The sequence below is a fragment of the Gorilla gorilla genome, chromosome 2 (genome assembly GCF_029281585.2).
Source record: "Gorilla gorilla gorilla isolate KB3781 chromosome 2, NHGRI_mGorGor1-v2.1_pri, whole genome shotgun sequence".
Classification (NCBI taxonomy): domain Eukaryota; kingdom Metazoa; phylum Chordata; class Mammalia; order Primates; family Hominidae; genus Gorilla; species Gorilla gorilla.
Genome location: NC_086017.1, coordinates 74,032,853 through 74,051,484, shown reverse-complemented (window position 1 = coordinate 74,051,484; position 18,632 = coordinate 74,032,853). Strand labels below are relative to the sequence as shown.

The 18,632-nt window shown below is 40.7% G+C and overlaps 1 protein-coding gene and 1 long non-coding RNA gene across 3 annotated transcripts in view; one reads left to right on the top strand and one right to left on the bottom strand.

Annotated features, from left to right (window-relative positions):
* Window positions 1-18,632, top strand: part of PRICKLE2 (prickle planar cell polarity protein 2) — a 174,236-nt gene that overhangs the window by 62,570 nt on the left and 93,034 nt on the right. For both annotated transcript variants that reach the window (XM_063703891.1, XM_004035850.5), the window contains exon 2: window positions 6,687-6,870. In XM_063703891.1, coding sequence (XP_063559961.1) covers window positions 6,727-6,870 — 144 coding nt within the window. In that variant the 5' untranslated portion in view covers window positions 6,687-6,726. The remainder of the gene's footprint in view (window positions 1-6,686; window positions 6,871-18,632) is intronic.
* LOC109026379 (uncharacterized) lies at window positions 4,088-18,145 on the bottom strand. Its single transcript, XR_002005401.3, has 4 exons — window positions 18,084-18,145; window positions 15,343-15,396; window positions 11,377-11,499; window positions 4,088-6,945 (listed from the first exon to the last, which is right to left on the bottom strand). It is a non-coding gene; the product is annotated as an uncharacterized lncRNA (long non-coding RNA).

The window sequence follows — 18,632 nt, the reverse complement described above, 5'->3', positions numbered from 1 at the left end:
ACATAAAACAAGACCTTGTGGTTCAGGGTTCGGTGTTGTAAATAACCTGTCAAAATCTCAAGGATAAGTATTCCTGCCACCAACCCTGTCCCCAGTCTACTCATGATGAATCCTTTCATGTAATGGCAGGCAAGTTAATTGGTATAGATTGTTAGTCATTTTCCAAATGATAACGGCCACTGGTGCAGGTGACCAAGCTACTTGGAGATAGTTAAAGAGAGGGTCTCTGCCTGACAATACTGTGTATGCCATGAAAGGGCCGATTGTGGCTTCTGAGATATGGAAGCCATGATTTAATGCTGCAACTTTGGGGTAGAGGATTTGCAGAGGTTGTTTTGGGGTAGAGGAGAATGCAGAATCTCCCCTCTCTGAATCATGGCTTATTCCTCAGAAACCTGTCATTCACAAACCCAATTATGTGCAGGTAGAATGTCAACTCTGACAGAATGAAACCAATGCACCCTTTGTATGTTTTTTTTTTTTTTTAACGAAATCCTGCTTTACTAGCAGGTTCTATTTTCATAAATGTCTATTTTAAAAAAAATCCAAATCATATATTTCCCCACACACTTCAGAATATGTTTCATTCAGGTTAAAAGCTTTAATCAGTGTGTTGAAAGAGAGCTGTTGGGTGTTGCTGTGTGCATTTTGCCAAAGGGGGAGAGATGCAGGAATGAAGAGAAATCCTCTTAGCATTACTTCTGACCCTCTGCCCCCTTCTGAGGGTCTGGGCCTTGGGTTCCCAATTTATACGTGGAGGTTATTAAATTAGCCATTACCAAAGGTTGTCATGGAGTCACTCAAAGGTTGAAAATTCTTTACAAAGAAAAATGTCTTGCCACGGGAGTGCCAGTTAATTATAAATGAGAAGTGGAAGGCAGGCAGCTAGCATGGAAAACAGATAAGGTCCTTGTGGCTTTGAGTTACTATTTAGGGTTTTGTTTTTTTTTTTTTCCTTTTCTTCCCCTCTCCTTGGTTTTGCTTTTGCGTGTGTGTGAGGTTTTTTGTTGTTGTTGTTGTTGTTGTTGTTCAGAAGTAAAAGGGTATTCTGTGGTTGGAATCAGATAGATTTTCTATAAGTAACTTTTTGCTTCAGTGGTCAGTTAGAGCCTACTTTGAGTCCGTGTTCTGCTCACTATTTAGGGTTGATCAACTGCTCTGAATAGTTCAGTTGCTTAACTGCTTAGAAGCCACTTAACCACTCTGGGCCTTTGTTTTCTTCTGTGGGAAGTGGAGATAATATTTCCTTTCCTGGAGGACCGATGGAAGAGTCTAGGATCATGTATGTAAGGTATAAAGCAACCCAAATGCCAGGCATATGGCTCGGTGTATGTCCCCTCCCCATCCTGACCTCCCATATCCTGCTTCTTTCTGGTTTTCAGTAGCACTTGCTGCCTTTAACATACTTCGTGATTGAATGGCTTCTTATGTGTATTGTATGTTTCTCCCCTCTGAGAACGTAGGCCAAGAGGGCAGGGATCTTTGTCTTGGTTAGGTACCCAAGTACCTAGAGCAGGCCTTGGTACATGGTAAGTGCTTGATAGTTATTTGGGTTTTTGTTGTTGTTGTTGTTGTTTTGTTTTTGTTTTAGAGAGAGAGAGAGAGAGAGAGAGAGAGAGAGTGTGTGTGTGTGTGTGTGTGTGTGTGTGTGTGTGTGTGTGTGTGTGTTGAGACAGCATCTCGCTCTGTCACCCAGGCTGGAGTGTAGTGATGCGATCTGGGCTCACTGCAACCTCCACCTCCTGGGTTCAAGCGGTTCTCGTGCCTCCACGTCCTGAGTAGCTGGGACTACAGGTGCCCGCCACCATGCCCAGCTGATGTTTTTTTTTTTTTTTGTATTTTTAGTGGAGACATGGTTTCACCATTTGGCCAGGCTGGTCTCCAACTCCTGGCCTCAAGTGATCCATCCACCTCGAGTTCTTTGTTGAATGACCACATAGGGCCTCAGCCCTCCCCATCGTCTCTTTTCTGTTTATCCTTCTACTTGTCGATGCTCATTCTGGATCTGATTCTGCACTCCTCCTTTGTTTTCTTGTTATCTTTATTCCTTCTCCCGGAGCCTCAGTTCATTAAATCATGTCCATCCGGCATTAGTGTGCTCTTCCCTGCATAATTAGTATGTGAATACATGAGTTTAATTGGTGGATATTTTGGGACTGAATTTGGTAAAAGTTTTCTACATTTTGATGTTCAAGTATGACTTTCTAGTAAAAAGCATTAGTCACCAAAGCTTAGTCAACTTACTTAAACACACTGAAACTTGTTTTTCCTTAAGTCATAAACTGGCATAAAAATTTCTTGGAGAAATAAACTGACTGCTTCCCAACAGACCTGACCATTGTGCAGTAGCTGATTAATTAAAGAGTTACTGTTCAAATGAGCTCTGACTATTTTTAAAAGCAACAACCAGGGTTTGGATGGAACTTCTTTGAGTTGGAGATGCAAACGAGATCCAAGGTGTGCATTCCGTCTGGTGTATATTTCTGATCTGATGAGAAGCAGAAAGTGGGGGAATCTGACAAGCCAAAATCAGTTTGGTTAGACTAAACTGATTTTGTTTCTTCAAGTACATTTTTATGTCGAAATTTAGGCACAACACATTAATAGAATAAAGACATAAAATAACTAATCATCTTGATAGATGCAGAAAATGCATTTGACAAATTCCAACACCCTTTTGTGGTAAAAACAACAAACTAGCATAGAAAAGAACTTCCTCTACCTGATAAAGAGCATGTACAAATAACTCATGGCTAACATAATACTTAATGCTGAAAGACTGGTGCTTTCCCTTAAGATCAAGAACACGACAAAGATGTCCACCCTTGCTACTTCTGTTGAACATTGTACTGGAGGTTCTAATCAGGGCAATAAGATATGGTAAAGAAATAAAAGACATCAGATTAAAAAGGAAAAAGTAAAACTCTCTATTTGCACATGATATGGTCTTATATATAGAAAATTCTAAAGAATACACACACACACACACACGCACACACACACACGCACACAAGTACCTACACTAATACAACTAACAAATGATTTTAGCAAGATTGTATGATTTAACGTCAATATAAATATCATTTATGTTTCTATACAATAACTATCTGAAAGTGAAATTGAGAACAATTCTAATTACAGTAGCATCAAAAAGAATAAAATACTTAAGAATAAACTTAAAAGAAGTGCAAGCCTTGTGCCTAAAAACCACAAAATATCATTGAAAGAAATTAGATTGAAGTAAATGGAAAGGTAGCCTGTGTTCATGGATTGGCAGACTTAATATCATTAAAATGGCAATACTCTTCAGATTAATAAATTGATCTACAAAGTCAGTGTATCTCTATCAAAACTCTAGTTGGCTTTTTTTTGCACAAATTGACAAACTAATCCTAAAATTCATATTTTATGAATGCAAATGCAAGGGATGAAGAAGAGCCAAAACAGTTTTTTAAGAGAAGAACAAAAATTGCATGACTCATATATACTTCATGATTTTAAAACTTACCACAGAACTGCAGTCATCCAGACAGTGTGGTACTGGCACAAGGATGGACATACAGACCACTGGAATAGATCTGAGTGTCCAGAATAAACTCTTACAGCTATGGTCAGTTGATTTTTTTGACAAGGGTACCAAGACAATTCAATGGGAAAAATTATTCTTTTCAATAAATAGTGCTGAAAGAACTGGATAGCCACATGAGAATGAAGGTGGACTCCTACTTAGTGCCATATACAAAAATTAACTCAAAATGGACCATAGACCTAAATGTAAGAGCCAAAGCCATACATCTCTTAAATTAAAATGTAAGAATACATCTTTATGACCATGAGTTATGCAATGGCTTCTTAGAAATGATTAAAAAAACAAAAGCAACAACAACAACAAAATTAGACTTCGTCAAAATTAAAAACTTTTGTGCTCAACAGATGTCATCAAGAAGGTGAAAAGACAGTCCACAAAATGGAAGAAAAAATGTTCCTATCACATATCTGATAAAGGACTTGTATCCAGAAAATATGTGAAGAACGCTTATAACTCAACAATTAGAACACAACCCAATGGAAAAAAATGGACTAAGGATTTGTATAGACATGTCTCTATTCTAAGAAGATACATAATAAGCACATAAAAAGATATTCAACATCATTAGCCATCAGGGAAATGCAAATCAAAACCACAATTAAATACTGTTTTATACCCACTATAGTAGCTACAATAAAAGAAGACAGACAATAACAAATGTGACAAGAATATGGAGAAAATGGAACCCTCATTCATCAGTGGTGGGAATGTACAAAGGTACAGATATTTTGGAAAACAATTTGGGAGTTCCTCAAAATGTTAAATCTAAAGTTGCCACATGACCTAGCAATTTCATTTCTAGGAATATACCCAAAAGAATTAAAAACTTTGGCCAGGCGCGGTGGCTCATGCCTGTAATCCTAGCACTTTGGGAGGCCGAGGCAGGCGGATCACGAGGTCAGGAGATCAAGACCATCCTGGCTAATATGGTGAAACCCGGTCTCTACTAAAAATACAAAAAATTAGCTAGGCATGGTGGCAGGCACCTGTAGTCCCAGCTACTCGGGAGGCTGAGACATGAGAATGGCATGAACCCAGGAGGTAGAGCTTGCAGTGAGCCGAGATCGTGCCACTGCGCTCCAGTCTGGGCGACAGAGCAAGACTCCATCTCAAAAAAAAAAAAAAAGAAAATTAAAAACACATATCCGACTGAGGGCAGTGGCTCATGCCTGTAATCCCAGCACTTTGGGAGGCTGACGCGGGTGGATCATGAGGTCAGGAGTTCAAGACCAGCCTGGCCAACATGGTGAAACCCCGTCTCTACTAAAAATACAAAAATTAGCTGGGTATGGTGGTGCATGCCCGTAGTCCCAGCTACTCAGGAGGCCGAGGCAGGAGAATTGCTTGAACCTAGGAGGCCAGAGGTTGCAGTGAGCTGAGATGGCGCCACTGCACTCCAGCCTGGGCAACAGAGTGAGACTCTGTCTCAAAAAAAAAAAAAAAAGCCAGGCATGGTGGCATGCCCCTGTGTGGTCCCAGCTACTTGGGAGGCTAAGACAGGAGGATTGCTTGAGCCCAGGAGGTCAAGGCTGCAGTGAGCCGTGATTGCATCACTGAACTCCATCCTGGGAAACAATGAGAACCTGTGTCAAAAAACAAAACAAAACAAATATCCACACAAAAAATTATACATAAGTAATCAGAGCATCATTATTCATAAAAGCCATAGGTGAAAATAGTCCAAATGTCCACAACTGATCAATGAAAATGTGGTATATCTATACAATGGCATATTATTCAACAATAAAAGGGGATGAAGGATTGATACATGCTATAACTTGGATTAACCTTGAAAAGTCATTCTGTGTGAAAGAAGCCAACTTCAAAAGAACCACATATTATATGATTGCATTTATATGAAATGTCCAAAATAGGCAAAACCATAGAGACAGAAAATAGATTAGTGGTTGTCAGAGCCTGGGGGCAGAGGGATATGGGAAATAACTGCCAATGCTCCTGGGGTTTCTTCTGGGGAGGGGATGAAAATTAGATAGTGATGATTCACAATTCTGAATGTATTAAGAGTCCATGAATTGTACACTTTGAAATGGTGAGTTTTATGGTTTGTACATTGTATCTTCACAAAGCTGTTATCAGAACGTTCAGGCACATCTGGGGATTAAAATTCTGGGCTCTTTTATCACCTTTATAAGGTGCTACTGAAACTAATAATTTTAAAAAGAGTGAACATGGAATAACTTATTTCCTTAAAATTTTCCTCCTCTATTCTTTTTTTCTCTCTTTTTATTTTATTGGTGGAAGCTAGAAATGCTTTTGTGTTGCTGACATCAACATATTTATTGCTTCATCATTTCTGTAGCTATGGATAAGAGAACAGATGGTAACCTTAAAAGAGAAATGTTCAGTTTGGGAGATTTTTATCTTTGGCTGCTACCTTTTGAAATAATTCACATGCATGATCTTCTTGTATATAAAAAAACCCACCAACATAGGGAAAATTTGGGTTTCTAATTAGAATTCCAAACCTACAGGGATCTTTAATGGAGGTGAAATTGTCTTTCCTATGAGATCTTAGGGCCAGATACGTTTCATGAGAAAAAATATGTATGTTTGCTCTTCTTCTTAAAGAACATTTTACCTGCATTTTTTTTAAACCATTTTCTCCATTTTCCAGGGCTTAGGAACCTTTTATAAAAGCAGTATGTTGTCAGTATTTGTTAAATCTACAAGTAACACTTCTGGTCAACATATGTATTATGTATATTTAATTGCTATTGCAGTCAAGGAAATTGTGGTCATGGGCCATATCCAGTGGTCTACTTAGTAAAATAAAAACTATATTACCATTCCTCTTGGGGTATTGATTTAGAAGAGAAGGCTGGGGTCCACATGTAAACACCCTTAGCATGCTTACCTGGTGGCCTCTGACCTTTCATGCTGTTTTCACATGCGTGTACCACGCCCTCTGCAAAGACAGTCATGTTCTGGAACACTGCTCGCGATGCCTTTGCCTGATGCCCATTGCCAAGGAATGTGTTTATGGTTTGGGATCCAGGGGCTAGTGACTGGTAGGCTCTTGAAAAAAAAAAAAAAAGGTTTTTTCTTCTTTCTCACCTTCTACCTTTACTGCCTGCAGGAAGATCTGCCTGCACTGCAAGTGTCCCCAGGAGGAGCACATGGTGACAGTGATGCCGCTGGAGATGGAGAAGACCATCAGCAAACTCATGTTTGACTTTCAGAGGAACTCGACCTCAGACGATGACTCAGGCTGTGCTTTGGAAGAGTATGCCTGGGTCCCGCCGGGTCTGAAGCCTGAACAGGTACCATTCTGGATGGGAGCATGCTGGTGGTTTGGGTGTTTCACTTTGCCTTACTGGTCCTTCCTCATTCCAGTTCTGTAGGAAGAGTAGACTTTGCTGATTCAGAGAAGTGGTAGGGCTAAATATGTTGAAGATGCCAGGGGCCCCAGTGGAAAATGAGGAAGGGAAATGAAATTGAGCCAGGAGTGATCCGTTGCTAATTCATTCTGTATTGTCATTATTAACTGTTACCAGGATTGTCTAGAAACATCTCAGAGGTGTACCACATTTTTCTCAGTGAAATACAGCCTCTTGTATTTCTTGGTACTTAAAATTTTCTCCTCCACCAGCCCCATGTTGTTTAAGAAGCTCTTTTATAAGCTGGGTATTTTCATGATGTTTCCTGTGAGAATCTGAAGTGCCAGAATCTGAAGTGTTTGACCACTGTTGACTTCCTCTGACACATAAAATTTCTTTCTCAGGACATCTTCTCTATGTCCGACAAAAACATTTTAAAGTTTAAACAGCCCTTGAAATTTTTTTTGTTTTATATATTTATTTATTTATTTATTTTAGATAGAGTCTCGCTCTGTCGCCCAGGCTGGAGTGCAGTGGCGCGATCTTGGCTCACTGCAAGCTCTGCCTCCCGGGTTCACGCCATTCTCCTGCCTTAGCCTCCCGAGTAGCTGGGACTACAGGCACCCGCCACCACCCCTGGCTAACTTTTTTGTATTTTTAGTAGAGATGGGGTTTCACCATGATAGCCAGGATGGTCTCGATCTCCTGACCTCGTGATCCATCCATGTTGGCCTCCCAAAGTGCTGGGATTACAGGCGTGAGCCACCACACCTGGCCATCAGCCCTTGAAATTTTAACTTGGAAACTTTAGGTGTGATAATGCTTTTATGGAAAATTCTTTTTTTCTTTAACTTTTTTTTTAACTTTATTTTCAGTTCATGGGTACATGTGCGAGTTTGTCACACAGGTAGACTGGTGTCATGGGAGTTTGTTGTACAGATTATTTCATCACCCAGATATTAAGCCTAGTACCCATTAGTTATTTTTCCTGACCCTCTCCCTCCTCCCAGCCTTCACTCTGTGATAGGGCCCAGTGTGTGTTGTTCCCCACTGTGTGTCCATGTGTTCTCATCATTTAACTCCCACTGCATGAGAACATGCAGTATTTGGTTTTGTTTCTCCATTAGTTTGCTAAGGGTAATGGCCTCCAACTCTATGCATGTTCCTCCAAAGGATATGATCTTGTACTTTTTTATGGTTGCATAGTATTCTATTGTGTGTATGAGTCTAATATGTAGACTCTTTAAGGAACTTAAACAAATTTACAAGAAAAACCAAACAACCCCATTAAAAAGTGGGCAAAGGTCATGAACAGATACTTAAAGGAACGCTTATACATTGTTGGTGGGAGCATAAATGAGTTCGGCCATTGTGGAAGACAGTGTGACAATTCCTCAAAGACCTGAAAACATTAATACCATTTGACCCAGCAATCCCATTACTGGTTATATACCCAAAGGAATATAAATCATTCTGTTGTAAAGACACATGCACACGTATGTTCATTGCAGCACTATTCCTAATAGTAAAGACATGGCATGAACCTAAATGCCCATCAATGACAGACTGGATAGAGAAAATTATTTATAATAAAGAAGAACCCAAGAATTCACCCATAACTTAAGAGTAGTGATACTAATATAAACTCATTGATTAGCCATTGCTCATTTTCTTCTAATTTTGAAGTTGCAAATTGGCAGATGAAATCAGGGACACGGTGGGATTTGTTTAGCCAGCAAGGTATTGTTTTAAAATTTAATTAGCTACTAATACTTCAAAATTAGAGATTTTTTCATGTAAAAGTTTATATTTATGTCTTGAAATTTTGAAGATCTGGAATCTCATTCCTGTAAGGATATAATTGGTTGGAGTTGAGTGATGGCCATTCCTTTTAGACAAAACAAAACTTGATTATACCGAATCATCCGAGTCTCTACAAAGTCCTTTTTATTCTTTTGTGTTACCTTCCTGAAACCTACAGGCACTTCCGTTTTGTGATCTCTGTTCTAATTCTCACTACAGGGGAGAAAATGTCTTAGAATAGAAACACTCCCAGAAAATAATCTCCATGAGAATTGAAGGCAATTCTCTGTTGGGTTATTAACAGGAAGAAATGAGTGCTTTCTCCCAGTCTGTGAGTTGAGGTTATATCTTCTGTTTTAGTAAAGATTTTATTATTAAGTTGAGGTTATATCTTCTGTTTTAGTAAAGATTTTATTATTAAATAATTAGTTTAAGAAGAATGAGAGTGTTTGATTGAGTTTGTTTAGACACTCAGAGAGGTAGTGGCTGACCGCATAACTTTGTTTGACATTGCCATTCTACCACCAGTACTTGAACAGTGTGTTTTCATACCTAGATACACCAGTGAGCCTGTTTCATTTTCTTGCTAACCTTATTTCCAACAACTTCTGCTTTAAGCAACCCATCTTTTTTTTGTTTACCTGAAGGATGTTGCTTCTTGCTAAATTGGGCTCTGAATTTTCCAAAGTTAAGCTTTTGTCAGTTTCCTGCTTAAACAGAATTTTCTCTAAGACCATTAAACGTCATTCCCTGAAATGCAGATTCAGAGAAAACGTTCTACTCATATTGACCCAAGAAAAAAGACAATTGCAGAAGCTAGGGTTTTGATTAAATTTATGATTTCAAAAGTGAGTGCTAATGGTATATTTGGAGGTCCCTTGACTCATCCAAGATGAATGTCTTTGGGAAGCATAAATCTGAAATTTCTTCGATTTGTTTTGAAAGAAAGTCATTAGTGCCATTGAACAAGTGGTTTGAATTATGTCAAATGAAAGGGTAGTCCTATCTCTAATAATTCTGTTGTTCTTTGGATGGTTTTCCCTATTTCCTACACTTACTCAAATCTTTATGACACAGATGATTAGAAAAGGAAATAGCTCTGCAGAGAGAGACAATCTTCTCAAGTTATTTTAAGAATTCTATAGCGCCTAATAAAATATGCGTCTATATTAATGGTGTTTGAAGGGGTCATATTGCATGTAAGAAATGGGCTTCAAATTTTTAAATTGGAAGATTTTTTAAAGTCTATTACGTATAGCACTGTTTATGAATTTAAAGGTTTTTTTTTTAGAAAGCTCTATAGTATGCTGTAAGAAAAAACTGAGTTCCTAAATGCCGTTCACTAATAAAAATTCTGATGTTTAATATCATATTAGCTGTCTGAGAAAGTCTATTTTTCTATCAAGAGAAATTATAGTGAGTGTAAAAATGCTTTGTCCTGGAGGCAAAAATATTAAAGACTAGTTGGGGTTGAGAGTAATGTACTTTCATTTTTGTTAGAAACCTTTCATTTCACTCCCAGGTTGTAGGTTGGTAATATACCTTCAGGTGATAGTCTTTATTATTTTATTTCTCCTGAGAAATGCCTTCAATTGAATATAATGTAAACGAAAGTCCCCTCCCTTTTAGGGAAGTGTTCTTGAATACGGGCATTTAATTTCATAAAAATGCACTAGCTGTAAAACCCAGCCTTTTAAAAATAGTGGGAAAATAATAAATATAACAGATGATGCCAGAAAGGAAAGGCATTTATCTTGTGATCTCTAATGACTGAACTGAAAACTGATCAGAGAAGTTGTTCAGATCCTTTGCCTCTGCTCACTCCAAATAAGGGGTTTAATGGTAGCAGAACAGAGGGCTGGAATATGCCCCTAGTTGATCATCTGAAGTCTTTTTTAATTTTTTGTTTATTTTTATCTTTTTAAGAGACAGGGTTTTGCTGCCACCCAGGCTGGAGGGCAGTGGTACGATCATAGCTCACTGCAACCTTTAACTCCTGGGCTCAAGGGAATCCTTTTGCCTCAGTCCTAAGTAGCTGGGACTGCAGGCACATGCTGCCACACCCAGCTAATTTTTGTATTTTTTGTACAGAAGAGCATCTCACTATGTTGCCCAGGCTGGTCTTGAACTCCTGACCTCAAGCAATGCTCCCAAAGTGCTGAGATTACAGGATGGGCCACCACGCCTGGTCTGAAGACATTCTTAAGGCTTCAATTTCATTTCAAACTCAAACAGTGAATAGTGTATACCCTATCTCTTTGAGGTGCTAGGATGATACATTTATAGTAGATAATATTAAAATAGGAACTTAGAAAATAATTAACAAGCTATAAGAAGGGCAAATGATGAAGAGGATTTCTCAGCCTCAGCACTATTGACATTTTGGACAGGATAATTCTTTTCTGTGGTGACCGTCCTCTGCATTGTGTAGGATGCTTATTAGCAGCATCCTTGGCCCCTACCCACTGGATACTTCCCATTTGAGGTAACCATACATGTCTCCAGACGTTACCCAATGTTCCTGGGGAATAGGAGGACCACTGGGTGAATGTGATGTTAAAAACTGGAGGGCATCTCAGCAGAATTCTGGCCCAATCAAGACAAAAAAGGATGACTCAATTTAGCAAACATTTATTGAGCACCTACCATGCTCTAGTTCCAGCTTAGAACAGTTGCTGCCTTGTAATATGGTCGAGTATTCAGCAGAGTGAAAAAGTGGGGATCCCACACTGCTCGAACAGATCCCTGAGGCAGATCCTGCCATCTTCACTAAATCAAAATGAGAATTGGAGCTGCATGACCAGCTGGCCGTGGAGGGTCACTTTTTGTTCTCTAAACCAAAAATAACTTTTTCCTCTTTTATAAAAGGGAGACTTGTTCATTAAAAAAGAAAAGAAAAAATGTGAGACATCCAGGAAAGCAAATAAAAATCACTCACAATTCCACCAACCAAGGAAAATTGTGTTTCAACCTTTTTGCCTGTGTATTAGTCTGTTTTCACACTACTGATAAAGACATACCCAAGACTGGACAATTTACAAAAGAAAGAGATTTAACTGGACTTAAACAGTTCCACATGGCTGGGGAAGTCTCACAATGATGGCAGAAAGCAAGGAGGAGCAAGTCGTGTCTTACATGGACGGCAGCAAGCAAAGAGAGCTTTTGCAGGAAAACTCCTCCTTATAGTAACCATCAGATCTCGTGAGACTTACTCTCACGAGGCCATCATGGGAAAGACCTGCCCCAATGATTCAGTTACCTCCCACTGGGTACCTCCCACAACACATGGGAATTCAAGATGAGATTTGGGTGGGGACACAGCCAAACCATATCAGCCTGTATATTCAAGTTTCTATGTGTGTAGGAGTATATTTCTGCTTTGATTTGGACAAAAATATGATGACGCTCTCCACTTATCTTGAGCTGTCTTTTCTAGGCCTTATATTGTGAACATTTTTCTGCATCAGTATATTTCGATCTGGATTATCCTTTGTAATGGTTCGATAGTTTTCTATTGGTAGGTTCTAACCTGGAGTGGTACCACTACCTCTAGAGGGCATTTGGAAATGTATGTTTGGGAGAGGGCAATTACTGTCTAAATGACTAGGGGACTCTACTAGCCTATGCATGGGGCCTTGAGATGCTAAGCATCCCGAAAAGTACCAGATGATCCTGCGCAAAGGAGAATGGACCCATCTCAAATGCCAAGATACCATCATTGAGCACCATGGAGCTGAGGGTTTAGTTTTGACCACTTGCATTTATTGGCAGCTTTCCTCTATATTACAAGACAGCAGCAGCTAACCTTATGCATTTTATACATGTGCCTGCTCCTTTCCATAAGCATAATTTCTGGAGGTGTAGTGGTCATGTGTAAGCTTCTCTAAGGTTTTAGATTCATGATGCTACACCACTCTCCAGGAAGGTCATAACTGGTATGTCTTGTGGGTGGATAGCTTTCATTGGATGCATGTGGATTTTATATTAGTTCTCATCCTTGCTGCTCCATGAAACTCTGAAGAGGCCATCAGATTGTTTCTCCTGAGTGGGTGTCTTTTTCGTTGATGTTTTGGATGCTCCCAAGTGTTCATGGAGGCTTCTCAAATATGAATATCTCCAAAGGTTAGTAATTTTACCTTGACCGTAACTATGTTTTAGCACAGAATAAGTTGCAATTAGATTCATCATCCAGAACACTCAACTTTCACTTCAAACTGTCGCGGGAAGGATGAAGGGTAGATACCAAGTGTGATTGCCTAGTTTTTGGCTTTCCAAAGCATTGTCTCATAAGTGGTAAAATAGAACATCCAGTACTACCCAGAGAAAGGGGTGAATTAGTTGGATTTGAGCCCTGTAAAGCTGTAAAATATCTCTTTTGGGAGTGTATAAAATTCTTTATTTGGCTTTTATTTTAGTGACTTTTACTCATCCATCAGGTGTCAGATTAAATGTATCTCCTCAAAGAACTACTTTGGCTGGCCCCTAATACAAGATTAGGTCCTCAGTTACATGCTTTGTAGCAAACCCTGCAATTTTTGTTATTAACACTTATAAAACTTGTAATTAGATACTTATTGGTATAATTATTTATTTAATGTTTGGCTTCCCTACTTTCCTTTAAGGCCCAGGAGGGCAGGAATCTTGCATGCTTTGTTGTTTAGGAATCCTCCCAGCACCTAGCATAGTGCCTGACACATGGCCAGCACCCAGCAAACATCTGTTAAGAGATAGACCAACGACAGGGGTCCTCTGTAGAACCAGAAATGTTCAGGTCTCATCACACTGAAGAGATAAAAGCCTGTGGCATTATTTTCAACATAAAGGGTTATTCCATATCAATTATTTCTGTTCCCTCGGCTGCTCCTAAAGATTTGTATTCTAAGCAGATTCCCCTGAACATCCCAATTGCTTCAGAGTTTGCTTAGGTTGCAAAAGGCCAGAGAGGGTGACATCTTGCCAACGGCTGCATTTAGCAAACCTGAGGCAGCTCCACCAGCTCCAAGTCTCTGGGTCTGGAGCAGGGTGGGAGGAGCAGTGGGTCTGGCAGAAGCCCACTGTGTATCCAAACCCAGGCATCATTTATGTCCCAATCCGAATCTCGGGAGCCCAGTGGGAGCCATGGCATGAGGAGGAAACAGCATGGTCCAGTGGGAAGAGCCTTGCTTCCGGAATCAGGCAAATCTCTCTACTACTCCACCACTTTCTGACCACAGTAAAGCTGTTAAATCTCTGGGACCCTCAGTTTCCTCTTGATGAAGATGACAATGATGATGGAAAAGTAATTAAACTCTCATTGAACACTTGCTATGGACCCACCATCCTTTTAAACACTTTGCATGCATTGTCTCATTTAATACTCAACCGACCTTATTTAGTAATTACTCTTCCTGTCTTCATTGTAGGGTGAGTAAAGCAAGGTTCAGAGGAGTTAAATAACTTGCCCAAGATCACACAGCTAATGAGTAGCAGAGACAGATATAATCTCAGACAACCTGACTTTGGAGCCGGTACTATTAGACCTGGAGATCACAGGGCTGATCTGGCCATGGATGAGAGAGTGCTTATAATGCTCCTGGCCCTCTGTCTGCACATAGAAGTTGCTCAATAAGTCAGTTGTTTCCTTCCCATCTTTCTTGTGAAATAGTAGTATGTGACTAACTAATTACTATTGCCCTGAGTCAACTCAAAGAGGAGCAGAAGGAACGTTTGGCTTCCGGGAAAGAGGGAGGTTACGTGGAGATGGAGAAGGCGGCTTAAGCATAGGGTTTGTAGCAATCCTAGAGTCCTTCTCAGCCTTCTCAAAAGGTTTTCATAAGGTAATTTTGAATTCTGCCAATATGGGAACCTTTCTGTTTCCCAGGCCTTCTGCTGTGGGATTGTTATAAAGATACAAGTTCGTCCCAGTGGAGTTCTCTGGCTCTATGGAGCCTGAGGAAGTTATTCAGGGCTCCAGATGGAGCCTCTTGATTCCATATTCTCTAATACCGCAAGCAGGCTTTGGGATTATCTGCTGAAGTACTGAGCTCTGCCACCCACCTTCCTTGGTGCCTGAGATCTCCTGCAACCTCACAGTCCTCAGACCTGGGAGGAATGAGTCCTTGGGGAATTTTCTGTAGGCTTCTCAGAGTGCAAAGGGAGTCTTCCCACAAAGAATATTCTACATATCTCTCTTAGGGGATCAAGAGGTCAGCAGAGGCTCCTTGATTTGGCCTCTGTGCCAGTTGGAACCTTGTTAGTACCTGTCTCTAATGGTTTGGCTATGGGCTTCTTGGCAGCATTCCACTTGATTTTCCCCATGAGAGTCCAAGGAATGAATCAGAGAGCATGCTAGAAAATCGGGTGAAAAGGAAATGGCCATTGGGCTTTTTCTGTTCACTCATTCACCTATTTAAGGATATTTATTTTATACCTACTATGTGTCAGGCAGTGTTCTGGGTGCTGGGGACAAAACAATAAACAAGAGACTTAAGGTTTCTACTGCACTGTAGTTATGTGAAGAGTAAAGACAAATAATTAGAAAACAAGTAAGTAAGATAATTTCAGGTTGTGATTTAAAAAAAAAAAACATAGTGATGTTAAGAATAGGAATGTAAATATTTAGAAAACTCTTACATGTGTCAGATATTTTCCTGGGTGCTTTACAAGTTGCTTCTCACTTAATGTATCCTATAAAAACAAAACAAAACAAAACAAAAAAACAGCTTCCGAGATCACTGATGTGGAGCGGGGTGCTGGGGGGATTGGCTAATTTAGCCCGATGGGTCAGGTCCGGCATCTCTGGGGAGGCAGTATTTGAGCTGCTACTGAAGAAGCCTACTATGCAGAGATCTCATTTGTTATAGAAGTTAACGTATTCATTTGAGTGAAACTCAGAAGTGAAATAAAATCAGTACCAACTTTGTGCACAAAGAATTTGGGGAGAGTGTTGGCAGACTGGGGAGAAATGAATGGAGCCCATGCAGTGCTCGGTGCTTGCCAAGACATCCCTGGACATGAAGGCGGGACAGTCCAACTACCTTGCTTGCCCCTGGAAAATTGGAGGCGCTTAATCATCCATCCCCTTGATGTTTCTGCCCCAGGTGCAGATAGGGCAACAGAGAGCCCCCATTTGACTACAGAGGTGACATCTTCCATATGTTAAATTCATAGCTAGTACTCTACTTACATTTATTTATGTCCATGCTGCCTTCCAAAATGTGAGTCTGTTAGAGACGGACATTGTCTTATTCACCACTCTATGCTCAGTACCAAAAATAATGCTGGGCACATACTAGCCATTTAATAAACAGGGTTTGCGTGAATAAACAATCCCATTTAATCCTTGGTACAAAATCTTCCATTTCTCCATTGAGATCATTGAGGCTCACAGGATCAGAAACTTGACCAAGATGCCACAGTCAGCGAGGGACAAAGACAGCACTTAAACCAGCCATTTGTCTGACTCCAGTGCCCGTGTGGGCTCTTCCTCCTCCACCCCTTCCTCATGCACAGTGAAGAGCATGCACATTGCTCCACTCAGGGAATCAGATCCAAGAAAGCAGACTTGGTGTGAGTTGGAGGAGGGGAACAGCATGAGTCACACAGGCTCTTTCATTCTTAGGGATGGGAAATTTCTCCTAATCTGAGGTTGACCTTGGTGACTAAGGAATTCATCTTTTCCCCACCTCCAGTTTCCCCACCACTGCAGGAAGCAGCATGGCCCTGCTTCAAAGATTTGTTTCCCTATCGACAATCTCTGTTTATCCTTATCTCTTCTCACTCTCTTACCCTGGCTTTACTGTACTTCCTCCAGGGGCTCTCATGTTACTGGTACAGACAGCATCACGTACCTGGGCACTCAATAGTGACATTCATTCAGCAAATATTTTTTGAGTGCCAACTACATGGCAAGTACTTTCCTAGGCACTAGGGGACAGCTGTGAATAGAAAAACAAGTACTTCTGCCTTTGTGGAGCTGACAGTTTAGTGAAGGATGCAGACAACTTAATAGCTGAATAACAAGACATATTCAGAGACCGATGTCTATTAACAAAGCAATAAGAAAGGGTGATATGATCTAGAGCAAGGAGTTGACAGGCTTTGTCTGTAAAGATCTAGATAGTAAATATAGGCTTCATGGATTGTGCAGTCTCAATGGCAAATACCCAACTCTGATGTTGTAATGTGAAAGCAGGCATGGACAATAGGTGAACAAATGGGCATGGTCATGTGACAATAAAACTTTACTTACAAAAACAGGAAGGGGGCCTGATTTGAAACACAGACCCCTGATTTAGAGAATCTATCTACTTTATATTGGATGGCTAAGAGAAGCCTCTCTGCAGAAGTGACATTTGAGCTGAGTCTTTACATGGAATGATGGCTTGATTACCCAGATTTGGTCTGCCTCGTCCGGTGGTTTTCAAAACGAGGTTCCCATACCAGTAGCACTAGTATCACCTGGGAACTTGTTAAATGTAGACTCTTGGGACTTGCCCCAGACCAAATAAACCAGAACTCTGAAGATGGAGCCCAACAATCTGTTTCAACAAAGCTTTTAGGTGTTTCTCATGCATGGCAAAGCTTGAGAGCCATTACTGTCGGCTAATGGAAAAGCCACATTGCTAGGAATAGATGAGGCCACATCTTGACTCCATCACTTAACTCTGTAACCTTGGGCATCTCGAGCATCAGTTTTCTTAGCTGTAACATGGGGATGCTTCTGCCCAAGTCTAAAGTAGCTAACAGAGAAGAAGTGAATTCATCTTTGTAAGGATCCTAGGAGAAAGCAGACACAAAATAGGTCCTCAGCAAATGGTAGCTGCTGTCCTCATCAGAATCATTATTTGAATCTCCAAGATACTGAAGCAGATTTGCGTGCAGATACGGATGAAGGGTGTGCCCCAGAAGCTACCCAATCCCATTCCTGTCTTTTTGCCTTTGACTGGCATGCCCTGGATATCACCCAAATACAAGACTGATTGTTAAAGGAAAACTGAAGATGCTTTTAAAAGTCTTTCACTGGCCCTGTTTCTTCAGCTCCCTTTCTGGCCTGTTAACCTAGAGCATGCGCTGATACCTTTTACTGCAGGACGGTGAATTATACAGCTGTGACTCACCACCAGCCGGCTGGGGCCACAGTGCCAGGCGTCCAGCTTTACCATTAGCTTTCAGGCTACTGACAGTTTGCTCTTTTATGTGAGAAGCTATTTATACCAGGAGGGACAAAGGCTGGCAGATGCTGGGGGAAGGGAGAGAAGAATGACGAAATGGTTCATCTCCCAAGGTCTGCTGGGTGGTTTTGGCTTATAGGAAAGGAATGCACAATCTAATAGCCCTTCTAAAACCCCCATAAAAACCATCATTAGACTCACCAGCCATTTGCAGAGTGTTGTCTTTATTTCATTACTCCATCAGCACATGCTGAGATCAAAATGGAATTTCATGGTACAGGGAGATGCATGTCTCTCCAACTGAATTGGATTAAATTCCCCCTAAGCTGCATCTCCTAGTTAGCCTTCACTGTCACTCACCTCGGTGTTTTCAATGCAGTTTGAGAGATGAGTTGGGAAGGGAGGGAAGAAGGGGGCAGGGCAGGAGGAGGCTTCAAAGCAGTCCACCTCACTCTTCTTGGGAAGCTGGTCACATGAACAATGCTGTATTTATCTTGGCTCCAGAAATACACTGATGTCATCAGATGGCAATGGGAAATATGCCTGTGTGTGCAGCTTTCTATAAAACTGCCTGTTAATAAACTTGTTTTCAACGGAGCTGTCAGAGTTGGGACTAGAACCTGGGTTCCCAGGCTTCAGGGCCTCTGCCAGATGAAGTCAGCAGCAACATGGCCAGATTCCACCAGCAGGGACTTGTCAAGGCTTGTGTGCAGATTATGAGGCCTGGAGAGGCCAAGGCTCATTTGCAAA